This window comes from Drosophila tropicalis, unplaced genomic scaffold, assembly GCF_018151085.1.
Source record: "Drosophila tropicalis isolate 14030-0801.00 unplaced genomic scaffold, ASM1815108v1 contig_878, whole genome shotgun sequence".
NCBI classification, from domain to species: Eukaryota; Metazoa; Arthropoda; class Insecta; order Diptera; family Drosophilidae; genus Drosophila; species Drosophila tropicalis.
This window is the reverse complement of record NW_027173374.1, coordinates 7,563,510-7,587,458: the sequence shown is the minus strand read 5'-3', so window position 1 is coordinate 7,587,458 and position 23,949 is coordinate 7,563,510. Positions and strand designations below refer to the sequence as shown.

The 23,949-nt window shown below is 41.2% G+C and overlaps 7 protein-coding genes across 8 annotated transcripts; 4 read left to right on the top strand and 3 right to left on the bottom strand.

Annotated features, from left to right (window-relative positions):
• Nucleotides 1-4,571, top strand: LOC137585011 (uncharacterized). Its single transcript, XM_068300637.1, has 5 exons — nt 1-207; nt 441-717; nt 3,254-3,808; nt 3,871-3,906; nt 3,966-4,571. The coding sequence occupies exons 2-5, from the start codon at nt 664-666 to the stop codon at nt 4,479-4,481; spliced, it is 1,161 nt and encodes a 386-aa protein (XP_068156738.1). The 5' UTR covers nt 1-207; nt 441-663; the 3' UTR covers nt 4,482-4,571.
• On the bottom strand, nt 4,487-7,108 carry Hpr1 (THO complex 1-like protein Hpr1). Its single transcript, XM_068300636.1, has 4 exons — nt 6,156-7,108; nt 5,813-6,093; nt 5,445-5,747; nt 4,487-5,386 (listed from the first exon to the last, which is right to left on the bottom strand). Exons 1-4 carry the CDS (start codon nt 6,921-6,923, stop codon nt 4,612-4,614), a joined length of 2,127 nt encoding a protein of 708 aa, XP_068156737.1. The 5' UTR covers nt 6,924-7,108; the 3' UTR covers nt 4,487-4,611.
• Nucleotides 7,109-7,371: 263 nt separating this feature from the next.
• LOC137585987 (progestin and adipoQ receptor family member 4) lies at nt 7,372-22,166 on the bottom strand. Of its 2 annotated transcripts, XM_068302050.1 has the most exons (7): nt 21,772-22,166; nt 20,609-21,372; nt 12,148-12,363; nt 9,698-9,801; nt 9,184-9,321; nt 8,710-8,850; nt 7,372-8,647 (listed from the first exon to the last, which is right to left on the bottom strand). In XM_068302050.1, exons 2-7 carry the CDS (start codon nt 21,315-21,317, stop codon nt 8,552-8,554), a joined length of 1,404 nt encoding a protein of 467 aa, XP_068158151.1. In that variant the 5' UTR covers nt 21,318-21,372; nt 21,772-22,166; the 3' UTR covers nt 7,372-8,551. The 2 variants fall into 2 exon arrangements, 1 of the variants encoding a protein (XP_068158151.1); XR_011033655.1 differs by lacking the exon at nt 7,372-8,647 and having other exon boundaries at nt 8,731-8,850; nt 9,077-9,321.
• On the top strand, nt 10,019-12,072 carry Nepl17 (Neprilysin-like 17). The gene has a single exon (XM_068302049.1). The coding sequence runs from the start codon at nt 10,068-10,070 to the stop codon at nt 11,991-11,993; it is 1,926 nt and encodes a 641-aa protein (XP_068158150.1). The 5' UTR covers nt 10,019-10,067; the 3' UTR covers nt 11,994-12,072.
• Nucleotides 12,597-14,759, top strand: Nepl18 (Neprilysin-like 18). Its single transcript, XM_068302047.1, has one exon. It carries the CDS (start codon nt 12,598-12,600, stop codon nt 14,641-14,643), a length of 2,046 nt encoding a protein of 681 aa, XP_068158148.1. The 5' UTR covers nt 12,597; the 3' UTR covers nt 14,644-14,759.
• On the bottom strand, nt 14,209-16,906 carry Nepl19 (Neprilysin-like 19). The gene is made up of 2 exons (XM_068302048.1): nt 14,721-16,906; nt 14,209-14,639 (listed from the first exon to the last, which is right to left on the bottom strand). Exon 1 carries the CDS (start codon nt 16,883-16,885, stop codon nt 14,876-14,878), a length of 2,010 nt encoding a protein of 669 aa, XP_068158149.1. The 5' UTR covers nt 16,886-16,906; the 3' UTR covers nt 14,209-14,639; nt 14,721-14,875.
• On the top strand, nt 17,909-20,223 carry LOC137585983 (neprilysin-1-like). Its single transcript, XM_068302046.1, has one exon. It carries the CDS (start codon nt 17,935-17,937, stop codon nt 20,062-20,064), a length of 2,130 nt encoding a protein of 709 aa, XP_068158147.1. The 5' UTR covers nt 17,909-17,934; the 3' UTR covers nt 20,065-20,223.
• Nucleotides 22,167-23,949: the final 1,783 nt, after the last annotated feature.

The following is a 23,949-nucleotide window of genomic DNA, read 5'->3' as shown; positions in this document are numbered from 1 at the left end:
AAAAGAAGTTCTACTTTATTTTTAACCTCACATGATTTGCACACACAAAAGTATACAGAATCGACAGTTTGATGAGAAAGCATTTTTTGGGAAATAGTTCAAAAATTTACTTAAACGTTTTGCCTTTTTTCTTTTTTGGTTTTGTAAATGTGATTAAATTTTAAAAAGTTTTGAATGCAATTGCGCTTAAATTTTCTTGAAGATTTGGTAAGTGCATAAAAAGAATTGAATTTCAATTTGAAACTCGGCCCACGAGAGACGAAACCTTGTCTCGTCTGGCTGCTGGAACACCCACGCTCCATTCGATTTTGAATTGTGTCTCGCGCCCTCTCCATGTTACCTCCAATGACGGCTCTCTCTGGCGGTGACATTTACCACATAAATATATTGCCGATCATAATTTTTGCCAATGTTTCACCCATGTTTTTTTCTATTCACAGAGCAAATCTCAAAGCACCAGCACCAGCAGCAGCAACGGCAACAGTTGGCGTTCCATGAGTCAGCAGCGTTGAGTCATCGAGTCATCGCGTTGGCTGTGGTTTTCTGTTTTATTTGCCCACACTCGTTCCTATACGAGCCAACACGTCTGTATACAAATATATATAGAGATTGAGACTGAGGCTCAAACTGAGAGCTGGTACCTCCGACTGACTTTATTTGGAAATGGCGTCACAAGGTGACGGAGAGCCGCGCACCTCAAGGCTGCAGCAAATGCAGGTAAGTGTCTGGCTATATGTATGTCTGATCTGCAAGTCCAGGAAGCTTACCGTCTAATCTGACCCAACTTCCTTATACAATTAGCTTAGCCATTTTGGCCATTATCTTCACATCAGCGAATGACTATAAGACGTTTCCGTAACGCTCCATAAATGGTTCGCATTTTTTTTCTTGGCTCCATTCCAAAGTTTCCCAGAGTAATAAGAACTAATTAATTTGTGGCTCCGGTGCACATATTTGGCAATAGGGGGAGCATGATGTTAGCGCCTACCCACATCAATTCAAAATGTTGAATTTTGGGTGAGGGGCAAGTAACGAAAACGCGTGGGCAATAATTCCACAATTCAATTATAGGATTGGTCTAATTGAATATGTGGAAACGGTTTATCTTTTTCAATAGTTTCAATGAACATTGTCTCCTAGATACATACCAAAAGTCATGTTAACGAACGACACAGAATCTAGGCCCTATCAAGCTATCAAGAATATAGAAAATTAAAAAATGTTTGTTGTTTACCTTACGCTTTTATTGATAGGACAATTGTTCAGTTTATAGTTTTCTTTTGAACTAATTGCTTGTGTTAATTCACAATACTATATAATCATTTAAATATGTAAGGTTTGTAGAGAAATTATTAAGACTTAGCATCGAAAGGATGTATCTATCCACTTTTGGTATCATAAATTTTCTAGATTCATTTCGTTTCGTATCGGACATTTTTGTTAATTTAAGCTGCTGCTGAAACTGAATGTTTTCAGTTAGGTTCTTCCCAAATCCATTATTAATCTTCTCTAATAGCAAAGACAAATCGTTTTAGATTAAAGTTTAAAACATAAAAATCAAATATTAGATAAACAAAAGCTAGATGTTTGGGTCTGTATTCCAAGAGAAAAACCGCATTTTCGTTACAAGTAAATTTATTAACAAGTAGTAAATATTAGTTCTAAAGAAAGTTAGTAAGGGGCAATTATCTTTATTGATTGTTTTATTTTTAGTTTTTGACTTTTATAAAAACGCATTTCCTTTATTCATACCGACTTTGGCATAATTATATGGCTAAATTTCAAAGTATCTCTTGCCATTTTCTTGACTAGAAAAAACTTCAAAAGAATTATTAAATTTTAAAGCCATTTGCTTACTCGTCGAACACCTTAAAAATTCATCTTCATTTATTGCCATACAAATGACTTTGGTTGACGTTACGATATCCTACTGGCCTACCTTTATACTTTTTCGCCAGGATATACAATCAATGAAAAAAAGAAACGCCCATAAGGATCAAATTATTTGTCGTGGGAAAAATTTGCTTGCTGCTTGAGCGATATCACCTTTGCCTTTTGGTGGGGCGACATTAAAGCCACGAAACCAATTCATCAATTAAACAATATGTGGGAAGGTGAATTGTGGCGCGCGATTTTCAACGCTGATTGTTTGGTATCCTGAAGAGCAGAGAGTCAAGGGTTGTATGGGGTGGCATAGGGAGGCGAATCCTTCACAGGGAGCCCTTTTATTACAGAAAGAGAAAGGACAATGTGAGGTCTCGTGTCGCCTGGGAAGTGCAAGGTTCTTCTGTCCGTGCATTCAACAAATGCCATGTTATTTCTCTTTCCCCCCATTGCTCTCGCTCTCTTTCTTTGGGTTCCCTCTCTCATTGTTGTTTAAACTGAAAGGCGTTGTTGTTGTTGTTATGGTGGCGCTCCCGTGGCAACGTCTGGTTGCAGCCATTGATTTTTGTTGTTGTTGTTGTTATAGGTATGCAACAACAAAAACAGCATTTACGAGGCAAACAAAAGGGCAGCAGCAACTAGGCTTGGATTTACTCAAGTGTTCGACATACAAAAGATTTTCCACATTCTTTGATTTGCTTTGCTTTGCCCCCTTAGTCCTAGCCTAGCCAAGTGGCCATGGCCAAAACGAAGGACACTAACAGCAGTAGTAGCAGAATACCAATAATATTATCCACATACTGGACAAACGACGAGTATGCCCTCCTCCCGCACCAATTACTTTTTAACGGACAAAGTTAGCTTTGCCCAAGCGGGTCGGGTTGCTCGAGGTTTTATGTACTGGCGGCACGTAAGTGGACACGGATTTGTAGGTTTACCATTATATATATGGAGAAGGTGAATTGACAGCTCATCGTTTGCTTTAAGAGAGGGGTGGAGATATAGACACACACAACTACCCACACACACATGCATAGTTAATTACACCACTCGCGGGAAATGGGCATGCTAATGTCCAGTTTTGGTTTTAGTTGACACGCGCACATCCAATACGAATCATGTGGCAAGCGGATGAGAACGACGACAATGAGGCATTTCCTCCTATGTATTTTAACAGCGAGACTGACTTTCTAAACGATGATCAAATATTACCTTTAAAACTCAATGAATCCTGGGCAGCTAGAAGATTAATGGAAGCCCTAAGTCATCTACCACCCAGCAATAGCAATATTAGCCAATCGGCGCCAGTAAGAGACTGGCCAGCTCTCTAATATCTTTCACTAACTCTGCTTCTCTCTCTTTTTAATAGATGCGCTTCCAACAGAAAACTCACCAGGAGCAGGAGCAGCGTCGCGCCGACCTAGCTACGGCCAAAAAGAATGGAAACAGTGCCTTGACTTCGGCCACTCATCCAGGAAAAGTACGCCAAATGTTTGATGAACGTCGCCGTGGAGCGGGCATTGATCGCAGCAATCCCCTCAAGCCTATTGCATCTGTGGTCTCAACATCATCATTAACGTCACCCAAAGGAAGGGCACAACAAGATCAACAGAAACTAGTTAAGGGCATTACAGCCATGAGTCTAAAGGAGAGTGCCACCTCGGTTACAGTCAAACGCCGACAGGCTAGTGATAATAATATTAACAACAACAAATACAATGCAGCTGGAACAATAAATCGACTGAAGCCAGTGATTACTCGAAAAACTCCACCCACACAGGAGAAGGATAACCAGAATCGTTATGTCTCTACGCCGCCAAAAAGTCCAAAGCCAATGCCAGCGGCAACAATAAAGATAAAGCCATCAATAATTCGGCCGGTTGAATCAACTGTTCCACATACAAGAAAGCCTCCAGTTCGCAAGGTGAGTAAACATCGAATACTGAGATATAAATGTCATTAGCAAATTGTATTCTCTCATTTTAGATCGGACCCAAATCTCCAGTGACCAAAAATAATATGGTAAAATCAAAGAAATTAAATAATTGAATGGAAAAATAAAGATCTCCTCTTTCTTTTAGCAAAACCAACCAGCTCCTGCAGGCACTGAGACTTGTCGCTTTTGTGGTCGCCACTTTTTGACTGAACGCTTGGACAAACATGAGGCTGTGTGCCAGCGTACAATGAACACCAAACGTAAAATATTCGATGCATCCAAACAACGTAATGTGGGTACAGAGAATGAGAGATATGTGAAGAAAACAAAGACAGGAGTACGCACGCAGGCAAGCTACAGTAGTGCCGCCCAACAACAGGGCCTCAGCACAGGAGTAAAGAAGAGCAACTGGCGCAAGAAACATGAAGACTTTATCCAATCGATACGTGCGGCAAAGCAATTGAAGGCCCATTTGGCTCGTGGTGGTAAGCTCAGCGATTTGCCACCTCCGCCGCCATCTGAGAATGCAGATTATATCAAATGCCCCCATTGCGGCAGACGTTTCAATCAGCAGGCTGCTGAACGTCATATTCCCCGATGTGCCACCATGATCCACAACAAGCCACGTCGCGATGGGCCGCCACCGGCGAAGAAGCGCTGATCTGGTTTAATTTGGCTTTGACAATGGAGGAGGTCGAGTTCGTCCTTCTTTCGATTTTTTACTTGTGATAAAGGAATTTAATACATCTAATTTCTTAGCTTAATTGAACTTCGGGTGGGCATCAAGGTTTCTAGTCGGATAACACTTCCACATCATTGATAGCGGCAGCTTCGGCAGCCCGTGCTGCCTTCTCGCGTTCATTGATTGCCTTGACGGCATCGGCAGCTGTGTTCATTTCCAACCCCTCCAACATATACGCCCAATTGTCCATTGTGGCATCGTCGTCTTCAGAAATCCAATTGGTGAGCATCTGAACGCAAGATATCTCGGCTGAACTGTATTCCATTTGAAAGTAAAGCAACTCGTCGTTGGTGAAGCCGATTTTCTTGCCCAACTTCATCCAGGGTTCCCCAATCAGTGGCGTTACCTCATCAATGTGAGCTTTTGTCACCATTATCGGTTTTTCGTGCTTGGGTGCCTCTTCAACTTCCTCCACAGCAGTTTCAACTTCTTCCTCATCGAGATCTTGTTCTGGTTCCGGATCTTGCAAGGCCACAGTCTCTTGTTCAATCTCTGCTGGCGGTGTGGTGGCCACCACAGCAGTATTGGCGCCCAACGTATTAGTGGCCGCCGTTAGAGATGGCTTTGGCTCCTTATCACGGTTCAGACGCTTGCGCACCTGTTCCAAGTAATCCGAAATCTTGCTCGAAGGCTGTGAAACGGATGTAAAGAAGTGGGGTGTCTGACGAGCCAGCAAACGCAGGGCACGCCATTCGAATGCTGGATCAACCTTGCCATGAGGCGTTTCCAAATAGGTTTCCAGTTGGGGCAAGAAATTACGCTGCTCGCTTTTACACGCTTGCAAATTGTCTGGCGAATAGTTCCAAAGGCGTGTGAGATTTTCACTACAATAGACGACATTTAGATAATGTTGAAAGGAAATCCACAGTGTGGTATACTTACTTGCCCAAAAAGAATTTGCCATTTCGTGAAGCATCGCGTAGCGAATCGCCCAAAGCACGTTTTGGACGCTTTGCCGGCGGTGGTTTTATATCCTCTTCGATGTCCGGTGGATTTTCTGGTTTTTTGAACTCTTTACAGCCCTCGTTCTTCCAATTGTTCCACATCTCTTCGCGTATTAACATATGCTGCACTGTACGGGCAAATCGGCGACCATATGGTGGCGTCTCCTCTAGCAATTTGAATACACGTGGCTCAGTTTCGTTTATAAATTCGGCTTGAGCTGGAGTCAGTATATATGATTCCCTAAATAAATAAAACGTTTTTAGTTGGGCAGATGGCAAACTTTAACTCCATCCACAGTAACTTACATCTTGAACTTGACGCTTACTTGCAGGTATTGAAAGAGTATTAGAAACTGCACTAGAACTGCACGTCGAAAATTTGAATCGGATAGCTGAAGGGCTAGCAATTTGGGATTTGTCAGGAATTTGGCAAAGAAATTATTCGCCCTGTTCACAGTTGAGGCTGCAGCGGCATCCACAGCAGCTTCATCTACTTCCATGGGTTGGGGACCATCGCCACTGTCATTGCTTGGACGTATGTCATCTAACTTAAAGCTGGCAAAGGACTGTAAAATGGTCTCTGCATGCTGCAACAAGAGAGGTTATTAATAAAAACATTATTAATTGAAAAACGGAACATTATCCTTACCATCTGGAACATCTTCCACTGGGCCTTACTATAGCACTGATTGGGATTGCGAAAGAAATCCTGCAGAGACCAAAACTTACAGTACAAATCATAGTCAATTTTTAAGGGAATATCCTCGGCAATTTCTTCAAGCTCTTTGCTATCATCGTCATGATCTTTACCATCTAGGCCGTATTCGGTGAAGTTGTCTAAATTGAACTCTGACACAATATTCAATCCAGATCTCTCCGAGAAGGGAAAAAACTTTGAAAGAAAGAGCAGAATTCGGCCACAGAAGACGGTGTTCTGGGTACGCGATAAGCGGCGTAGCAAATCGTTACACATCCGTAGGATGTTGTTCTTGCACGATGCAAACAGTATATCCTCCTTCCACACCTCGACCATCTGTTCGACAAACTGAAAGAGTTCCTGGCATTTGTCCAAAGTGACCACATCGAAAGTGTCGCCCAATAACACTACTGGAATAGTGCTGGAGACAATCTCAGCTCGTGTGGCATCCACAGAGAGTTTCACCAATGCCCCAATTTTCTCTACATCTTCATTGAGATTTTTCATTAGCAGTTCCCTGAACGCCTGGTCCATGGGGGAGCGTTTGTCGTGCTCCGAGTTGCCATTGAAGTTGTTGTACGACTCAACTAGTATCTTAACGTTGTTTTCCTTAATGGCCAGTTCCAAAGCCTTTTCAAAAGCAGTCTGCAAGCCAAAGAAATTCACTGCTGGCGTCACCGTCACCGCCTTGTCATCAATCTCCGTTATGGTCACACTCATTGTAAGTGCAATGTTGTTCGACTTGCCGTCCAAGTCCTAGATGCGATCACAAGGTCCTATGGTCCTTGCGGCTAAATTAAAATTACAATTGTGTTTTTTTTTTTTTGCGGCGGTTTTCCAAAACATATGTTTTCTCCAATTTCTCCACAATTTTTTTTCGCCGCAGTTTTTAATTGTAAATTTTCGCCTTTCTCGCCGTAAATTCTTGCCCTCTCAGTGTTGCCACCTCGTTTTGGAATAATTATCAGCCTGCCCTGCGCAGTGTTGGACAATGTGTGCGACTCATTGGTTTGAGTTCTACGTTGGCACGATATCGGTCGGTACAACTTTAGCGGCAAATTTAAATATATTTGGTTGAAATACCATAGCTTTTTTGGAACAGCGCGACTGCTACAACATGCTCACATTTTGTTTTAGATTTGATTTTAAAATTGTATATATTCATTAGTTTTTCTTTTGGATTAGGGTTTATTAACTTTCTCAGAAAATCATTTATATAGTATGGTATAATTGTCACTTACAATTTAATTGCAACTTTTAAACATTACAAGCATATTCGTTTCCTATTATTGCTTATTTGCATACAATTTCTGTTAGCTTTAGTTTCCATTTTACAGGCTTGGGTGTAAATTATTGACACTACTTAGTGGATTAAAATACATTCGTCGTACATTATTTATATTTGCCCTAGTTAAACCTAAAGCAAATATATCTGTATGTATGTACATATATGCCTATATTATGCAATTAAGTCGAATACAATTGACACAAATCAGATTAACTCAATGTTTTATATTTAAAAGATAATTTGGTGGCTAATTTAGAAGCACTTTTACTACTTAACTTTATATATACCTATATAATTCGTTGACGAAGAAGATTTTTTCATCGATTACTGTTGCTTTTTTCACACTTGTCCAACTTGAATACACCTAACTACAGGGCGCAACAGCTACAACGTCTTTTGGGGGTTTTCGTTTTCTTAATTATACACTATGCTTGCAAAAAATCAACAGATTGCTAATTACCTAAAAAACTAAAGAGTTCGACTAGGAAGAATTGTTACCTTTTAGAGAGTGTTTTTTCTTCTTCATTTTTACTTATTGTTAAATTTTTCGACGAGGTACAAAGTTATACATATGTATTTATGCAATTATATAGATGAATATAAGTTTAATGAGGTACATGTGGATCCACCATCAACATCCGTCTTTCGATGTACGGATTTTGTATGTATGTATGTTAAAATAGCATGGAATAATCCTGACTGATTCTTATTTTCATTGTTTTGATGTTCTGTTGTGTGTTGTATTTATACATATAACCTTAATGCTTAATACCACAGTCGAAGTACTCATACATAGATCAATATATGTATGTATGTTTTGTATGTCCTAAGATCTACATATGTATATGCATGTATATATATGTATATATATATATACTTATTACTGTTACAGCATGCTCTCTACTTGAATATACACGGTATAGAGTCAACGCAGGCGTCCGCCATTTCACCCAAAGATTGGGGCACAGAGTCTTCTTCTTCTTCTTCCTCCCACAAGAATGGCTCCTTGTCGTCGGACCAAAAGTATTAGCGGCAGCAGTAATAGCAGCCAGTAAACGGGTCATAGTTCTACATGATCACCCAGGGTCTGCTCGGTGGCATTGCCAATTGCATTACAAGTCTGTGTGGACATCCACTCAAAGTCCTTGATAGTAGCCTATACGAAAAGATGGTAGGATTAATCGTTTTAGCCGATTGAAATCGTCGATGGATACCTACCTTGTGCATGGAATAGACAGCCACTACGACCAGCACATGCATAATATTATGGGAATTGAGATAGAAATCCACTACACCGGGAAACCACTTTTCTGGGATACGCATGGCTCCAATAGCACCGCCTAGAATCGAAACACCATCCTACAAAAAGCGAAACAAAGAGACACATAGAGTCCAATCAGTGAAAGTTATGACTACGATTTCTTTGTGTAAGCCCTTCATTTGGCTTTATCCATTATTAAGTAGTAGTAGGTAGTATTAGTAGTAGAGTACAGTAATAGGTAGGTAGGTAGGTACATAATTTTTGTATATTTGTATGTAGTAGTAGGTAAGTTAACGAAATATGTATGTATGAAATGCGACTTACAACTTCAACCTATGCACATAAGCACGCGCACAGCACAATAATAGGCCAGCCAAAAACGTTTAGTAAAAATAGCAAGTTAGTCAATTGGAATGCCCGGACATACGCACCTGCAGATAAACATGGGATAGGGCCATATGGCTTCCACCGACCATTCCACGGATGCGCATAAAGGTCAAAATGGAGCGCATGCCAAAGGGAAGAGCAAAACACAGACGACGCTGCCAAGGTGAACTTGCAGTCAGAGCCTGTCAAAGGATCGTAAAAAATACAAAGAAAATAGTTGATTCCGACAATATTAATCTCGATGAAATGAACAGGACAAATGTTATTAACCTTTTTTATTTTTCAACCAATAGATCTTAACTTATCTTACGATTATTTAAACTAGGACTAGGATAATAATATTCTTGATTTGTCTACGGAAATCTATTTTTTAAACATTCAAAAGTTTATATTCTTAAAACTCAATAATCAAATCAAATATTATGTAGAAAATCAATTCAAAAATGTTAAGTGGTTTTCCCCTCTCAAGATTTTTAACAGATTGATTTAAATTACATAGACTTAGTTTATAATTTAAATTGAAAGCCGTAGCGAAAAATATGCTCACGGAATTCTTACCTTGTATAGACCCCAAAGTGAGAGCACGCAGTAGGAGATTATGATGAACCATTTGAGTATGGGAGTAAAGCAGAGCGTTGTGGCCGTCACCAAGGGCAAGGCACCTAAAAAGAGAGCGATAGAGAGAGGGAGAGCAAGAGCAGGATGGGAAACAGTGCGACGCGATGGGAAGCGCTTCGATTAGCTGGTGATTAAAATTTAATCATAGTGTTTAGTTCGACAACGAGATTCGTTTGAGATGGTTGGAAAGCAGAGAGCATCTTGCGCCGGTCTTGGCTATGCAATCACATTGCTCATTTTGGTATCCACACCTGAGGACATCGAAGCGGGATTATTTGATGAGTTTACCACACCGCTGGCCCATGACCTAATGCGTCGAATGAAGTCTGCTGAGATGCAGAGCTATATGGATAGTTCGGTGCAACCGTGCGAGGATTTCTATCAGTATGCCTGCGGTAATTATGGATCAGTTAGTCCAGCCACATCGGAGTCAGACCGAAATCTACATCAGTCTCTTTATGCTGGCTATTTGCGGCGTGTGAAACAATTGCTGGATGAACCTAAACTAAGTACTGATAGACCCATGGAGACATGTATCAAGTATTTTCATGAATCTTGTCTAAATACAACATCGCGGCTGGATCAGAGGGCCCATCTGCTTAAGGTTCTAAAGGAATTCGGAGGAATGCCAGCTTTAGAGGGATCCAACTGGAGGGAAACAGAATTCGATGCCATCTCCATGATGGGAAAGCTATTGCGACGTTATGGCAAGATCACCCTATTGGGTGTGGAGGTTGGACCCGATTTTATAAATTCTCAGATCAATCGTTTGTATTTGGGGCAACGCAAAGACCTTATCAACATCAAAGATGAGTCCGCATATCTAATTCGAGAAGTTTTATTAAGGCAGAGATTCTTGGACATTTTGGGTCTATCGGCAGAACTTGCCGGTAAAATCGCGCGCGAGATTATTGAAGTGGAAAAGGAATTGGCCAGGGGCATTCTTGATCAGCAGGTGGAACGAGATCCCCGAGCCAGAAATCGCCTGGCAATGCTGGATGCCTTGACTGAAACCTATGGGACATCTCTTAATTTAACACAGTTTGCGAGAATCTGGTTGGGCTATGAGTACAAACTGCCAGTCTACGAGCATGTGGCCAGTTATCTGTGGCAGTTAAAGAAAGTTCTATCGACGACTCCCAAACGCGTGTTGGCCAATTACATGCTATCCAGTCTGCTAGAAGACTTTGAAGTGAGCAAGTCTCAAGATTTCTGTGTACGCCAAACAGCCCACCTTCTACCGGATGTGGTGGATCGCTTGGTGTATCATCAGCTCGAGCAGCGAAATCCTCATATTCCCGGTAGCTTGAGAGCATTATGGAAAGAGCTAAAATCTGTTTTTGAGGACGTGCTCCGTCAATCTGCCATGGATTGGCTAGAAGCGGAAACTCGCACCGGAATGCTAGATAAACTCAAAGACATGAGTTTCCAAATTGCCGGCGCTGAACCAGTTGATTTCGATTTGCGCTATGGATCACTGATCGTCAGCTCGGCTGACTATTTTGGTAATGTTCAACGCTTGCTGGCCTTGCGCGCCCTTAATCTCCGAGAGAATCTGCAACGTCCCTGGAATCACAACTATTATGACTATCAAATTCGGTCGCCCATCTATATGACAGAGGTGAATCTGGTTATTCTTCCAGCTAGCTATTTGCAACGTTTCTATTTTTGGCACGAAGTCTATCCAACTGCCCTGAACTACGCTACGTGGGGCTTCAGTTTGGCCCACGAGATTGCACACGGATTCGATGACCTCAATCGGATGTACGATGGCAAAGGCAACCTAAGGGATTGGTGGACAAGTGCCGCCGTTAAGGAGTTTGATTCACGCAAGGAGTGTCTGAAGGAGCAATACAGCGAGTTGCGTTACAATGGGGCAAAGCTACCACGCTTGGAGACGCAGGGCGAGACAATAGCAGATAATGTGGGCATTCGAATTGCCCATATGGCCTATAGCAAGTGGCTGGAACAGGCTACACTGGCCAAGACAATGGATACAGAATCTTTGCCTGAATTGTTGCAGACGCCACAACAATTGTTCTTCCTCGGTCTCGCCCAGACAATGTGCACCGATATATTGGCCGAGAGACGGCAATCCCGGGTAATTTCCAATGTTCATCCACCGGAGGAACTGCGCGTCTTTGCCATTATGGTCAACTCGGAGGAATTTGCTCAAGCCTTTGAGTGCACCAGCGAAAGTAAAATGAATCCGCAACGTAAATGCGTTATCTACTAAAATTTTCTTATTATTTTTTTTTTTTTTGCTTTGTCTGAAGGTCGCTTCTATAGAGAGAATAAATAGTTTCCGCTTCCGAGTAATATTTGTGTGACATCTACATGCACTCTCTGTTTCTCTTTCTTCATATATGAGACGGCGTTATCAGACTTACCAAAGCTCTGGCTAACCCATATGCCGACCATGTCAAGCTTGAGCAGCGTATAGTAAACATTCTCGCCCTTCTCAATGTTCATGAACAGATGGTAGACGAAGCTGCCACACCAAGGAGCCACGGAGCCAAAGACATGACAAAACGATAGAAACTTGTAACCGCTGTCCCAGGGCATCAGTCCAGGCACAATCGCCAGTATATAGAAGATGGGTATTGCTGGGGGAAGAGAAAAAAGAGAGATGGATTTTGAATTAAGAGTAATATTTTGTTGTTCAAATTTTAAGTCACTAACTAATGATGAGATAATGTAAGCCAGTCTAAGAGTGTTTGCTCTTTCTATCGATGCGATAACAGAACCTATTCCTCCAGTATTCATTAGCTGATAAGCTTGCCCTCCACACACAAAACGGGAGTGTTGTTTTTTGTTGCCTCAGTTTAGTTGAATTAGAGATGATGTTAAGACGCATTGAGCCTTGTCTGGTGTTGCTGTTGGTCGCATCCTTTGTCCAAGGCATACCAGTAAAAGATGATCTAAGCACGGATTTCGCAAAACAGATTATACGCCAGTCAAAGGTGGCCGATATCAAAGCGATGCTTAATACTAATATTAGACCATGTGATGATTTCTATAGCTATTCCTGTGGCAATTGGCATCGTCAGAATCCCGCCCAGCTGCTAAGCAACATAATGACGGATACATTTCAGCTGATAGCAAAGGGTTTTGATAGGCGATTGAAGAATCTTTTGGAATCTACTGATGCAAAGAAATCAGAGCTTGAGGGGAAATTGCAACGATTTTATCAATCTTGCAGAATGGTTCATCGCGACGATGTTCACTATAAGTTGGCGCTGGAGAATGTCTATCGTGAGTATGGAGAGTTGCCTGTTCTTGCCGGTGACCAATGGAATGAGACAGAGTTTGTCTGGTGGCGAACAGCAGGAGAAATCCAACACAAGTATGGCAAACAAATAATTTTGGCTGTGGATATTATGCGTGATATTAAGAACAACACGGAGAATAAGGTGTATGTGGGTCCGCCGGACTTTTTGAGGATAAGCAACTCGGGCATCTTGAATGTATTGGAGGAGGCAGGCACAACCAATGATATGAAGCAGTACCTTGGTCTTACATCTAAACAGGCCAGAGAGACATCGCAGAAACATCGGAAACTTGAACACGATTTAATGGCCGGTAGTTCAGTAGTCGAAGGACGATCCCTGGAAGATGAGTTAACCCTCTATTCTTTAATCGAATTGCAAGATAAATATGAACCACATATTAATTTTACGGAATTTTTTGGTTTAGTTCTTGGACCGCAAAATGTGCCTCAAGTCGTTTACATATACAATGAGGAATATTTGGATCACACCTTTGACACTCTGCAAGCCACGCCCAAATCGACGCAGGCGAATTATGTGCTCTGGGAATTGCTTCAGGAGTACCTGCTAGATGCTGACGCTGCACAATTGCCAAAATGGTGCATCGAAAAGACCAAAAAGTACTTCTCAAAGCTAGTCGATCAAGTAGTCTATGCCAGATATCGTAGCCCGGAAACTGAGGCAGAAGTATTTCGCGTCTGGGAGCAGATACAAGCAGTGTTCCGTCAGCAGTTGGCTGGCGATAAACTGGATTGGATATCCAACTCCACGCGTCAGATGGCCATCGAGAAGCTGGATCATATGAAACTCTATATAAATAACTATGATGCTGAAAATTTCGAGTCATTTTACGAGGGCGTGACCATCGATCGGCTAAACTTTGTGGCCAATGTGCAGCAGTTGAGGGCAGCTCAGGCTAATAACACATTTGTTAAACTTCATGGAGCACCAACCTCATTGGAGGCTAGCGAGATTCTGAGCTTTACGCCAGCCTACAACATATTGGAAAACAACATTAGCATTCCGGTGGCTTTGCTGCAACCGCGCTACTTTTGGAATGTGGAGTATCCGCAGGCATTTACCTATGCCACACTGGGATACCTTTTGGCCCATGAAATGACCCATGGTTTCGATGATGATGGACGAAACTACGATGCAAATGGAAATCTGGCTGCCTGGTGGGACTACAAGTCTAGATACGAATTTGAGGAGAGACGTAAATGCTTTCAGGCTCAGTATCATGCTTATAAATATGGTGGAACCAAATTGCCCGAAACTGTCCTCCAATCGGAGAACATTGCTGACAATGCGGGTGTCAAGTTAGCCTACGCGGCCTATCAACGCTGGTTTGAACAGCAAACGGAGGCGACACAACAACAGGAGACTCTCTCCGGCTTAAACATGACGGGCAATCAATTATTCTTTGTGGCCTTTGCTCAACTCTGGTGTGAAGATGTCCAATCGCTGTTCAAATCCTCTGTCGCCTCTGGGGACAATCATGCTCCCGGCATGTATCGGGTGATTGGTTCGCTATCTAATTTCCAGGAATTCTCGTGGGTATTCAATTGCTCACAGTCGGCTCCCATGGATCCAGAGTACAAGTGTGCCATCTACTAGGGAAACTACTAATTATTCATTTTGCAAAAAATCTGTTATGTAAATTGTTAACTTCAAATGGCAATGTTTTCGTTTACCTTTTATTAAAGAAATGTAATAAAACTAGTATAGAAGAACATAGAAATGTGAATAATCTTTCGAATGGTAGTTGTCGCGTATTAAACAAGGTATCTAGTTCACTTGAAAATTGAATTTAAATTGTAAATAATTTGCATTCTGCCTTTTTCCTTTTCTAATACAGGTGACACTTTTGAGAGGGGTTCATACGAGTTTCCTTGGGGCATTTAAAATTATTTGCAAAGTCAGCAAAATTGGCAAGTGATCCGAGTAACCTTAAGGGATTTGGAGTGCGTGTATTAAGAAGTGATTGCTTGTCCAGAAATTGCTCATTGGCATCGCTGCACCAGAGCTGACCATAGCTAAAGAAGAAAAGCTGCTGAGGGGTACCATTCAGCGTGGGCAGGGACTCGGTGCCAATGGCTGATTTAGCCAATTGTTGCAGATAAGATTTGTAGGCGAGGTAAGCCACGTGAACAGCTACGTTGTCTGCCATATTTTGCGCTTGCATCTCGTTTTCTGCTAGATATTGACCATCAAGGCGCAGACGTCCATATTGATATTTAAAGCAATCTTTGCGCTTTTCATACTCCGCTTGTGAAGTAGTATCCCACCCGGAATGGTCATTTAAACTGTGTGCTAGAGGTTGGGCCAGTAGAGAACCAAAACTTCCATAAAGCAGAGCACGAGGATAATAACGAGACCACAGAATGTTTGGCTGAATCAGGGCAACAGGCAAAAGAACAGCATTACTTCTGGAATCATAGGTTGGTGACGACAATTGGTTAGTCGGTTTGTTCTCAAATCTATCATGGCTGAGAATAGAGCGTAAATTAAAGAGATAATCCTGATCTTTGAATTGCAACATCTGATACTTCTCACTAAAATTCACATTCGCTTGACCATTTATAACTAGCCGAGTGGCATTAAGCTGCTCCAGCAATTGACGACGAGTCAATACAGCCAACCAATCCGAATTTTTGGATTCCAGTATTTCACTGAAACTTCGTTTGATTTGCTGCCAAACCGACTCAATGTCCTCAAGTGTGGCGGCGTCTCCATAGTGTTGATAGACCATATAATCTAGGAGATCCGGAAAATGCTCCCTGATACTGGCCAGACACTGCTTCACAGCGGATGAGGATTGAAAGTCATAGTTAAAGTGCATTACCAGCTGATGAAATATATAATTGGCCAAAGCTTTCGTTGGCGTCTCCGTCAATATGGGTAAAACGTGAGACAAATAACTGGGCACATGTTCGTAGAAAGTTTCATTTGAATCCACAGGCCGTTCCAAAACTAATTCCAAATAATTGGTAAGGTTGACCTCCGTGGAATAGGCGGCATCCAACTCATTAGCTGTACGTAATATGGCCAACAAACCCACCGGTCGATCCACCATGGCATTGGCCAATTTTTGTTCCAATTCTGCGATTTCCATTGCCGTTTCTTTGGCCACATCTTCTGCCAGATTTAAATGCTGCTCTAGTTGTTTGGTAATTTGGTTTACCAGCTCTCTACCCTGTTGATTAGGTTCTGGTAGAAATCGATGAGGCTGGCCCACATAGATTTTATCGTCAATCATCTGTAGAAGCAATATTATATTTAAGCCATATTTTCTTTTGATGAGGGCCACCGTCTCCAGCCAATCGAAGTCATCTGCCGGCCACTCCTGTCCCGGTAGAGCAAGGGCGGGCATACGGCCAAATTCTGCGATTATTTCTGACAATTGCTGGGCATAAAGAACATCTGGAGTCTGTCGGTAGTGCAGGCAACTGGCATAGAACTGCTTTACCTTGAACACTCCAGAATCATCAGTTTTCAGATTAGCTGGACGCTCCAGTAAACGTTGTTGTTTATGTCTATATGCCTTTACCAAAAGCTGCTCGTAGTTCGTCTCCCGGGGATGGGCATCATTGGCCGGATGTATTTTTGGCCAATTACCGCAACTTAGCTCATAGAAGTTTTCACAGGCATCTACATTCTCGTCCATATAGTTGCGCATTTCCGACGCTTTAGCCAGCCGCATAACCCGCTGCACATACAAACTATCATTTTGGTTAGAGATAAGCTGTTCCTGGGCCTGAATGTGGAATAGCTCAAGATCGGGCTGAGAGAGCAAGTGACCCTGGGTACAGACACTAGCGTTCCACAGCAAGAATAATACGAATGCGATGTGTTTCATAGCAAACACTCAGCGGACAACTAAAAACTGTAAAGGCAACGCACTTCCGAGATCAGTGCCATAGCTTTTGTGCCTTATCACTTCCATTGGAGGCGGCAGTTGGCATGGAATGAGAGACTACGTTGAACCCCAAACTAGTGACGGCTGCGTGCTTGGATCTCAAATCACGCTTCAAAATGGCAATTAACACAAACATTTGCATACTTTATTCGTTTGTGGTCATTGAAATGACAATTGAATTTTAATTTAATGAAAAATGGATTTACATATGTGATATTTTTAATAACTTTTCTAATTTCAGTATTGTAAAAAATCAACATATTATAGAGAAATACCGTTTGCACTTTTTCCTTATGCCTCACTGAAGAAATAGCTTAAAACTGTTTCGAAATAAAAACAATTTCCATTGATAACTTTTTCTACATTCTTGTATGAAAATAAACTAAAATTAGAAAGTTTTTAAGCGCACTTGACATTATTCTAAATTTTATCAATTAATTTCAACAAAGGTAATCAGTGTGTACCTACTTATTTTTGCATAGCTATTTTGGCAATCCTGAAACAGTGTGTGCACAACTGTGTTTAAAAAAAAAATACTTAAAGTGTGTACATATTGAACAAAAAAAGCACGTGGATCAAATTTGTTTTTAGATATCAAGTTTAAAGTTCTGTTTAAATGTTGCCTTTATTTAATAATCTGTGTAAGACCGTGTTGAGCATTTTGGTAGGTGAAAATAGTTTTGTGATTCTTTTTTTAAATACTCTTAGTCTTTAATTCCTTTACAAGCTATGTACATATGTACATATCTTAATGCACGCCGGCATCTCTATTGCTTAGAAATACACACATACATACATCAAAATATTGCATACATGTGAGATGAATGTATGTATGTATGTATGTAAGATGTGGGAGATAACCCCGAGGTCAGAGCTTTTTTTCCCCAAGTACGAACAAACGACGGAGCTCATAGCTGGAATAAGTTAGGCTTCTATATCAGTCGTCTGAGAGTATAGGATTGAGAAGGCAAGAAATTACAAGCGAAAAGATGCAGCCGCATCAATTTAATTTTTTTGCCAACATATTGTGCGTATTGATCCTCGCCCAGTATGTCTTAATGGCAGCATTGGATTTGGATGCAAACTCTGATTTAACACTGGATCCAACAATTCCTCTTCATAGAGCTATAATGGAACGCGCCAAAGCGGCGGAGATAAGAAGCTACATGAACGAGGAGGCCGATCCGTGCTCCGATTTCTATCAATTTGCTTGTGGTAATTATGCACGGATCAATTCAGCTGACTCACAGGAAGTAGCCAGTACAGGACTTTTCGAGCAACTAACCAAAGCACTAAATCATAAACTTCTATTTATGTTAAATGACAACGAAGAGGATCGCCACGATACACCGGAGGACAAGCAAGTGAAAGTATTTTATGAGTCATGCAAACGACTTGAACTTGGACCCAAATATGAGGAAAAGCTTAGACAGCTGATATCAGAGTTTGGTGCGATGCCTGTGCTGGAGGGTGATGCCTGGCAGGAGTCACATTTTAATTGGTTGGAAACAAGCGCCCGAATATATTATCGCTACGGTGTAACCGCTATCCTTGCAATAGAAATAACAAAGGATATTGCGGAAAATCAAATAAATAGAGCATACATTGGACAACAGGATTTTATTTTGGAATCGCGAAGCATGTATTTAGACGAGCAGAATGAAATCTATCGAAACATCTATCGTAATAAGATTCAAAAAAATCTAGAGAAATTTCTGAGTGTCAAGTCGTCGTTGGCCAAGCAAACAGCTCAAGAAATCTTGGACTTTGAAGTGGAATTGGCACGGGGACTCATCGATGAGAAAGAGGGTCTAGATATAACCCAAACGACTGAGTTATTAACGGTTTCCGATATTCATAAACGCTATGCACCCGTCATTGATGTAGAACGCTTTTTCTACATAAGTTTGGGTGAAAATACAACGGATCCTGTCTACGAATTTAACAGACGGTATCAGGAAAATCTCTTTAAGGTTATACCACGTTCGAATGCTAGTACATTGGCCAATTATATATTCTATCGTCTGGTCAGTGATTTTGCCGAAGTTCCACCACAGTCAGAAAAAAAAAGACGGGAGTCCTGCATCGATCTGACAAAGAAACCTTTTGCCAAAAATTTGGATAATATGGTGTATCGTCGTTATGTTAACACAAATGAAACATCTAACGAAATCGAACTACTTTGGCATCAACTTAAGGCCACTTTTAATAGTACTTTAAGTTTCAGTCCATTGCTTAACTGGATTAAGCCGGAAACCCGACAACTGGCCATCAAGAAACTGGCAGCCTTGACACTTGAGATAAACTCTTATACAGAGACTGATTTTGCTGCAGAACTGGACAATCTGCAGCTGAACGTTGATGACTATGTTGAGAACCTACGTCAGACTCGTCTCCTATCGATGCGACAAATGCGTGAAGAGATGCATCAGCCTGCCAAGCCGATAGAGGATGGCCAATTATTAAGCTACACTCCAGCCAATATACTCGTAGAGAACACCATCAAGGTGCCAGTCGCCATTCTGCAACCGTATCAACTATGGAGCGAAGTGTATCCGAATGCCATCCTATATGGTACCTTGGCCTCGCTTATTGCCCATGAAATTATGCACACCTTCGATGATATGGGTCGAAAGTTTGATCTCCATGGCAATGCACATGATTGGTGGGACGACAAGTCAAGTGAGAATTTCCTGGAACGACAAAAGTGCTTCACCACCCAATATGCCAAATATGTGTACAACAACATTCGCCTGAAGGAATCTACATCTCAATCGGAGAATATTGCAGACAACGGAGGTGTCCGTCTGGCCTATGCTGCCTATCGCAATTGGTACAATGCCGCAATTGCGAATCCTCAAACTCTAAAGCAGTTGGCCAAGGAGAAGCTACCAGAGCTAAACTATACTGGTAATCAATTGTTCTTTATTAGTTATGCTCAAATCTGGTGTAGCGATACCCATTCTCGTCTCCGGCAAATTCAACTGGCCACAGATGATCACGTGCCAGGCAAGTTTAGAGTAATTGGTCCACTTTCCAACTTTGAGGAATTCGCCAAAGAATTCCAATGTCCGTCTGGCACACGCATGAATCCCAGTAAGAAATGTAAAATTTATTAGCCGATACAAATATTTTTGTTTTTGAAGTGGGGTGACAGAGAAATAACTTATTAAACTTTGATGTAGTCGATCACATACATATTAGGACATTTGTTTAATTGCTTTCACATAAAATATTGAAATGCTTAAAAATATACTTATCAAAAATTTGTAGATTAATCTTTAAGAGGAGAATTTTCCTTAACGTTTGTACGTATTCAAGGAAACGACAATTAAATTGGTTTTATTTCATAAATCCATTAAACAGAGATTCATTTAAAATACATTTAATAATCTGAAAATGTGCAGTGTACTCAGAGCAAACCACCCAACCAACGAACTATAACCATAAACTCAACCGAGACAGGTGCATTAGAAATAAAATGCCGACCTAATCTATTTATGTCGCCTGCACTTGGCTTTGACCGTGATTGTTACGACTCAACGGCCTATTCGATCGATAAATGAGCAACTAAGAATGGAAGGTTTTTTCTTTTTTTGTATATGGAGGTTTGGTGGGGGCGTAATAGCAAGTGGGTGGGTGGTAATAGTAGTTAGCACTTACCGTGTGTGAGGATGTTGATGGTCTCGTTGTGCCAATAAAAGAGACTGAGCAAGCAGCCTTTGAAGGTTTGCAACGGACGGTAGCCATTGAGCACATAAGGATTGAATTGCAGATACTTGGGCATATCCTGCCAGTGCAACAGCTGGCCCACGCTGGAGGTTGAGCCGGAGGCATTGCTTAACGGGGTCGTACCGATGGTCGATGTCCCAGTTCCAGTCTCTGTTGTTGTTGTTGGTGTTGCGGTTGAAGTTGCACCTACAACTGCCACTGCTGCGGCTGTAGAAACTGCAGTCGTTGTGGCGGTAGATGTAAGCAAGGCAGACGTTGGAAGCGTTGTGGAAGTGCTTGTATTTATGGAAGACGTTGATGTTGCCAACTCCGTTTGACTATGCTCCACACTCGACGTGTCCTTGCAGTTAAGGCTGTGTTGTGCATCACCATTGGCGGCAGGATCTGCATCCATTTCATTACTAGTACAGTGTACGCGTGCCATGGCCGGCGTTGGAGGCGGTGTAGCCGACATGGACTCTACGTGATCGTGATCAGTCAAGACAGTTGTGTAAATTGGTTGCTTTGCTGCGGCCGGTTTAAATGTCCGTTGGGGGCTGGGATTGCTATTAAGATTGTTGACGAGCTTAGATTTCCCGGTGCTGCTCTCTGAGCTCAGGTCAACGACAACGGCAGCAGCGGCGGCGGCAGCGGTGTCCATGCCTTCCCCTTAATTTGCGGATATGGTTTGATCTCTAAAATGGCGGCAACTACAGCTGAAAGCGAAAGTCCATCGTCATAAACATCAAAAATGTAGCAAAGGCGCGCAGAGGACAATAAAAAATATACATCTACATACATAAACACACACACACACAAGCACAAGCACAAGCAAAGAACCGTTATTCGTTACGTATACGTACAAAGCACGTGCTAACGGACGAAAAATTGAGACCAGGACAATGTCAACATACACAGCCGCAGCTGCCTCGTGACCCAAAAAAGGCTCTCTCTCTCTGTTTATGTGTATGTGTGTGTATGCATGTGTGTGAGTGCGGACCAAAATTGAATATTTCATGTGAATCACGCGACTTTTGGATTAGCACCCGAACGCTGATGAGGTCCCAAGACCAGGCGGAAGCTCAATAAAAAAAAAATCGATAAACTATACTCACTTTTGCCATGGAATGCGCCTGAATGTATGCAAAATATCTTCCCACCAAAAAATTAAAAACTTAAAAACTGTTCTACGGAAGATTAACGGATTTCTATGCGAAATTGGGCGGGGTAAATAAAATTTGGATAACTGCTATGAGCTTCTGTTTTCCGGACTAAAATTACGGTCTCTGTTGCAACTATGACGTAGGCGAGGCATGCCGTGCTGAAGCACGCAATCAATTATTCAGTTATTCAACCATTTGACGTACGACAGATGTCGATTTAATTTTGAATAATTCAATTTCTTTTGCTTTACGACGAAAGAAACAGCCAAAGGCCAGGATATTAAATCCGCTCGCGAACACGACGGTTATGGCAAGCACGTCAATGTTTGACTGAGCGTGGGCACGATAACGATACCGTTATTCAGCTTAATGTTATGCAATTGAATGGCCAGTATTAAAGCAATGGGCGCCAAAGCAAAAATCAGCGCAGGCGCCTAAGGCCCCCACTCAGCTGTTTGGACGTAGTTATCGAAATCAATTTTTAAATTTTTTATATTTTTCGAAATTTATCTATATGCAATTGGTAAATCAACATTTTAAATTAACCGTTTTCATTTGAATTTTAAAAAAATTACAACACTGAAATCATTAACCAACACTTTGAGAATGAATCTAAGTTGGCAGACCAACTAACATCAGTTGGCAGCGTTAGGACTAATCAGCTGCCGACGCGCTTGGCTTCGCTGTAATTGAATTCTTCTATTTTTCTTTATTGTTGACGCAAAACAAAACGTTTTTAATTACATCAGCTGTATTCAAAAGGAAAAAAAGGTTTAATAATGGAAGTGGTACTATTCAGATTGTGCTTTAACAATTACAAGAGTTAACCCTGCTTTAAGAAGGGCATGAAAATTGCGCCAAAAGGAAAAAATATTTAAACTGAAACTAAATATAATCAACCATAGAAAATTATCACAATTCGACAAAACTAATGTTCTCAACCATAACCCAACCAAATATTACTTGGCAAACAATCGTCCAACTAGTTGGCGGTATTTGGAAAAGTTTTTCTATCCCTCGACCGCCGCCATTGCTAGCTCTTCCCGCGCCTCCCAGTAAACTAACAACAACACCTGAGGGTAAAACAACGCAAAAAGAAGAGGTAAGATAGCAAGAGCCATCAATTTTCATTCATCATAGACCAAAAATTTGGTTGACTACCTGTGTACACGATATATTGATATCCAAAAGACACACAAATACAAATACTATCAAACATGAGCATGTGAGCACTTTAATCCTCGCGGCGTTGCCAACTCATGGAAAAAACTAAGTAAAATGAAAACAAAAATATTTTCATTACCGAATATCTCACATAAAGTAAAAATATCAATGTTTTGTAAATTTGCGCGCAATTTGCAATGATTTATAAATATATATACATATATGCATTATCTCAAATCATTTATAATTTTCACGCGAGTTGGCAGCTACTCGAATATACACCAAGATGGCAGTTCTTCGCCACAGACGTGGTGAGTTTACAAAGCCAAGTGACGTGAATTAGTGGAAATAACAAAAAAAAACCCTGTTTTCCGCAAAATATTAAACAATTTTATCAACAAAGTGCTCTAGTCTACTAGGGACTGTTTGTTATCCCAACTAAAGTGTTCTATTGCAGTCAAAAAAGCCAAGGGGCCAGTTGACCATACTTTTTAATACCGACGCGAGAGACGCGCTTTCAAAGCAAAGCAAATCCAAGCAAACCAGCAGCAGCAACAACAACAAATCCAAATACAATAAAATAAAAAAATCAATTTTCACGCTGCCGCTTGAGAAACAAATTCACTGAAAAGCGTTAATTATAAAGGTAGCTTCCTAATTTGGATTATATATAATTTCTTATTTTCATTTGCCAATTTTTTTTCACCCATAAGCATTGCAATTTGAAATATTTTCTTATATGTGTGTACACACATGCACACCTATGCATGCGTCCATATAGGTAGGCATGTATTTGTGTACATACTCACATGCATGCAATACAACGAAAACTTTACCCAGCTGCTGCTCACCTTTGCTCAGTTGTTAGCGAGAGAGGAGGGGTTGGAACACCAGATTTCTTTGCTTCTGTTGTGACTTACAATCTGACAATAAATATAGTACATATTATTAAACATATATATATAA